Here is a 4,214-nt window from a genome sequence, read left to right as displayed (position 1 = left end):
CCGCCTTATACCACATGTATTTGGGTGCCATGCGAAACCAAGAAGGCCGTAAATCTACTCATATCGGTTTCAGGCCATGAAAGCCATATCACTTTGCAACGTCCCGCCTAGATCGACCATCTAGAACTCTAGGAGTTACCTCCCAACGCGAGGAGACCCTCTATATTAATATTAATCTCATACACCACGACGTGTTCGGGCGGTGGCGACGGTTTGTCATGTAGGGAAGTTAGGATGGCGGTCCTAGTGTATGGTGGAGGTGCCATTTCCTCCTGCCCCACTAGGGCCGTTTGTTGCGGACCTGGTGCCCGACACCTATATCCATCGATGATGGCATCATGACGTGCGGCATCAACGCTCCGGTGTGCGTGCTAGCGAGGGGTAGCGTGTATTGGGGCTCTTCTCTCGAAACTCCGATATGTAGCGAATAGAGGCTAGGTGGCAATCACTGGGGTAGGCGTCTCGTGTAGCGAATAGAGGCTAGGCGGCGATCACCGGGGGTATGTGGAACAGAAGTGGCTTCTGTTGTGGTGGCGGCGTGGTGAACATCTGTGGACGCCGTGCATTCCCGGGAGGTTAAAGGCCCCTTTGGTGGCTACCGGTCGTTGTTCGGTGGCTGCTTTTGGTAAGCTGAATAAATGAGAAAATTCCAACAGAAGTAGCATTTTGACAACATTTGGTTACATTTCAATCATATTTGGAAAAATGTTGGTGTTGGTTGAAATCTGGTTAAAACCAAATGAGTGAGCTGGTCTATTATATAGCTTTCCCGGTTGCGTAGCATAATTGAACAACAGCTAAATTCTTCTCAACATGCATCGAACTAAAATAATACTCCTACTAAGGAAAAGTTAGACCCTGATGACCATTAAGCGACCCTCTTTGTCCCCTTCCAATGGTCAGCCTCCCTCACACAAGTCCACTATAGCTTTGATGCTACAGCCCATACCACACTGTACCCTTCATATATACTCAGATTCCCCTCTCTCTTTCTCCCCCGTTCCATCCATTCCAACCTACTTCTACACCTCAAACCGCATCAAGATCCCTTCATCTCCATGGCCGACGAGTGGTGGAGTGGTTCACAGAGGAGCCACGGGACGTCGGCGTGCTCCGCCGCGCCACTCATGGACACGGGTCACGCAGCCACATGCGGCTGGACGTCCCCGGCCGCGGAGTCGACGAGCTCAATAACCTTCCAGGATCCCCACAGGAGCAGCAGTACTATCGCTCATCAGCCTTCATCCGATGCCGCTTCCTCGATTGGTGATGCACACATGGACTGGACGCACGCCTTCTTGTAAGTTGCCTTCCATCTTCCATCTTTCTTCTAGCTGCCCGTGCGGATGACTAAGGTCCTCGCTTGATCGAGTTTCAGGAGCGGGAGAAGCGACGCTAGCTTCCAAGCCGTGCTTCAAGACGACATGCCGGCGTCAATGACGACGAGGCCGTTATTTCGTGCTCATCAGCCGGCCGTCGACGAGGCCGTGATGAGCAATCCGTTCAGGGACATGAGCCACAGCTTCAGCTTGCTCGACCAGGTGCCTGCAGCGTCGTCTCCGTACGGCACGGCGCCACTGCAAGGCATGTTCGACAACGCCGGGGCGTCGCGCAACGTTTCGGTGTTGGGGGAGTGCCAGTCATCCACCAGCTACGACGGCACGGCGGCGATGCAGTTAAATCAAGCGGCGACGCAGATGCTAGGCGGTGGCGCCCAACTGCAGTACTTGTCCGGGTCCGGCGGCTACTTGCCTTTCGGCGGCGCCCCTCTATCGTCGCAGCTTCTCTTGCAAGCCCTACAGCCCAAGACCAGCTACAGCTCTAGCTCCAATACCCTCATGGCGAAGGTAATTAACCACATGGAGAATATTAGTAGTTTACTACCAGAGGCCATACAGCTAGGGTTTCGTTAAGCTATGCATAACCTCAGTTTCTCCTGCAGTCTGCCGAGCACGCGTGCTCACCGCCGGTGAGGAGAAGCGAGCCCGACTCGCCTGCCGCGGCGAAAAGGCCACGGATCGAGGCGCCGTCGCCGTTGCCCACGTTTAAGGTGCGGCCCGATCGATCCGAGTAGATTTGTAGATCTTTCTGCATTTCAGGGTCACTTTTTGTTGCTTCGATCGATGGCTGGTGTTTTCCTTTTGCGAGCATCGATGGACGATGACTTTTGGATTGCATAAAAATTTCTTTTGAGCTGCAGGTGAGGAAAGAGAAGCTAGGGGACAGAATCACTGCGCTCCAGCAACTAGTCTCGCCTTTTGGAAAGGTATTAGTTCTTCTTTCTGCTCTGAATCAACTCCCTATCTTTCCTCGCCACCGTTCCAATTATCGGAGAGAACAAGTGCTCTTCTACTGAACCCGTCTGAGATCGATAATGACCTAATTTATCGCTGGTGTCCTCGCATGCACTTTAGACCGATACCGCATCGGTTCTTCACGAGGCCAACGAATACATCAAGTTCCTCCATGACCAAGTTGCGGTGAGTGCCCAAAATCACCACGCCTGCCTTGCTGCGTCCACATTTCTTGTTCATATTCCGGAACATCGCTTATAAATTGCTCAACACTGAACTCCCTGCAGTCTCTGACCTACCCGTACTTGAAGAATGTGAACCCGTTGCAGCAGTTCCAGCAGAAGGTAAGAAACTGAGTTTATATCAATTTGTCCATCTTATATGTTTCTGTTGCTTGGCTGTTGATGACATTTGCTTGGTAGGGTTCCGAGAATGCGAAGGACGATGGTGGCGAGCCGAAGAAGGACCTCCGAAGCCGAGGCCTGTGCCTTGTGCCGGTAGCAACGACGTACACGGTTGCGAGCGAGACGGTGCCGGAATTCTGGTACCCAACATTTGGAGGCACGTTTAGGTAGAGATATAAGGTAGTTTTAATTAGCTTTCAGCATGTACACGTGCTAAGCAATTTGTACATGTCCAGATTACAAACAAACACAGTGTTGAGGCTAAAGCAAAGCAAAGGCGCATGTTGCTAGAGTACTAAGATAGTATGTATGTAAACGGTGATCATTAAACATAATATTAGTAGCTACCCTGTGAAGAAAAAGCAAATAGATAATGATCCAAGCAATGAAGAAATCAAAAGATATTAGGAAAGGCCAAAAGGGGAGCTATAATATAATACAAGTTTTAGAGTGGTTGGGCTTTTTTCGAACCGTTCGTTGATGTCGATCTAACGGCAGACAAATACGAAGTACTGGGTAGTACTCCGATGAAAGTACGCGAAAGTACTAAAACGAGTGGGGCCGGTACTCGTGACAAGGTGGGGACGCGTTTTAATCTAGGGGCAGTTTAGTCCTAGGAAAATTTGCACGCGCCGCCCCTCTCGTCGAATGCATAACCGCCGCCATGGTGCTACACATTCCACAATTACTCATCGGCGGCCTCTCTCTCCTCCAAGTCCACCGCAGTCATCTCCTCCTTCTTGCCGCTGCAACTTCGCTCCCCTCAGGCAACCCCCCCCCCCCACCCCCTCTTCCACGGCAGATCGAGCTGATGGCCGGCGGCGAGAACACCGACTTCGTGCAGATCGCCGGCGGCGACCAGGTCAAGTTGGCCAGGTTGAGGGAGATCCGTTCTTGGTTTGACAACACAAGGCAGATGAGTTGGACGGCAATGGCCACTCTCAAGAATTTGACGAAGAAGGAGAGGGCAAAGCTTTGCCCCCCGCCCGCACAACCGATTCACAAGATCGAGATCCTCCTCTGGGCGATGGAGCAGGCCAATTCGTCCAGCAAGTGGACCAGGCGGAGGTGGTGGGCGTTCAGATCCAGGGTAGAGCATCCACTGGATCAGCAACCCACCGTGCATGAGGTGCCGTTGCAGATTGTGCAGCCTCCAATCGAGTCACCGGAGACTCCGAAGCGCAAGATGAGGAGGACAGTGGTCGCGACCTCGCTTCCCCGCCGTTCTCCACGCTTCCCTCGCCGCTCTCCTCGTCTGAACGACGGCGGTAGCTATGTTTAGAGTAAGCTTCCCCACTCCTCATCTTCCTACTGCTCGTGCTTACATCGTGGTGATACTGATCGTAATAGCTCAGAGAGGGAATGCTAGATGGCATTTTAATCTCAATGAATTGCATGAACATTTGAGTACATGGATTTGGAGGATGGATTATGATGTATGTAAACCCTAGGCATCATATGAACCCTAGGAAAAATTAGTAATGTTCTAGTGGTAGACACTGAAATATTTCGGTAC

The 4,214-nt window shown here is 51.8% G+C and overlaps 1 protein-coding gene across 2 annotated transcripts; it reads left to right on the top strand.

Moving 5' to 3' along the window:
- Window positions 1-918: 918 nt before the first annotated feature.
- LOC125548705 (transcription factor bHLH110-like) lies at window positions 919-3,043 on the top strand. 2 transcript variants are annotated; one of them, XM_048712257.1, is made up of 7 exons: window positions 919-1,300; window positions 1,379-1,847; window positions 1,931-2,050; window positions 2,201-2,266; window positions 2,415-2,480; window positions 2,582-2,638; window positions 2,717-3,043. In XM_048712257.1, the coding sequence occupies exons 1-7, from the start codon at window positions 1,059-1,061 to the stop codon at window positions 2,867-2,869; spliced, it is 1,173 nt and encodes a 390-aa protein (XP_048568214.1). In that variant the 5' UTR covers window positions 919-1,058; the 3' UTR covers window positions 2,870-3,043. The 2 variants fall into 2 exon arrangements, with proteins under 2 accessions (XP_048568214.1, XP_048568215.1); XM_048712258.1 differs by having other exon boundaries at window positions 922-1,300; window positions 1,943-2,050.
- Window positions 3,044-4,214: the final 1,171 nt, after the last annotated feature.

The sequence above is a fragment of the Triticum urartu genome, chromosome 3 (genome assembly GCF_003073215.2).
Source record: "Triticum urartu cultivar G1812 chromosome 3, Tu2.1, whole genome shotgun sequence".
Classification (NCBI taxonomy): Eukaryota; Viridiplantae; Streptophyta; class Magnoliopsida; order Poales; family Poaceae; genus Triticum; species Triticum urartu.
Note: the sequence above shows the minus strand (reverse complement) of the source record. Positions and strands in the feature narration are given on the sequence as shown.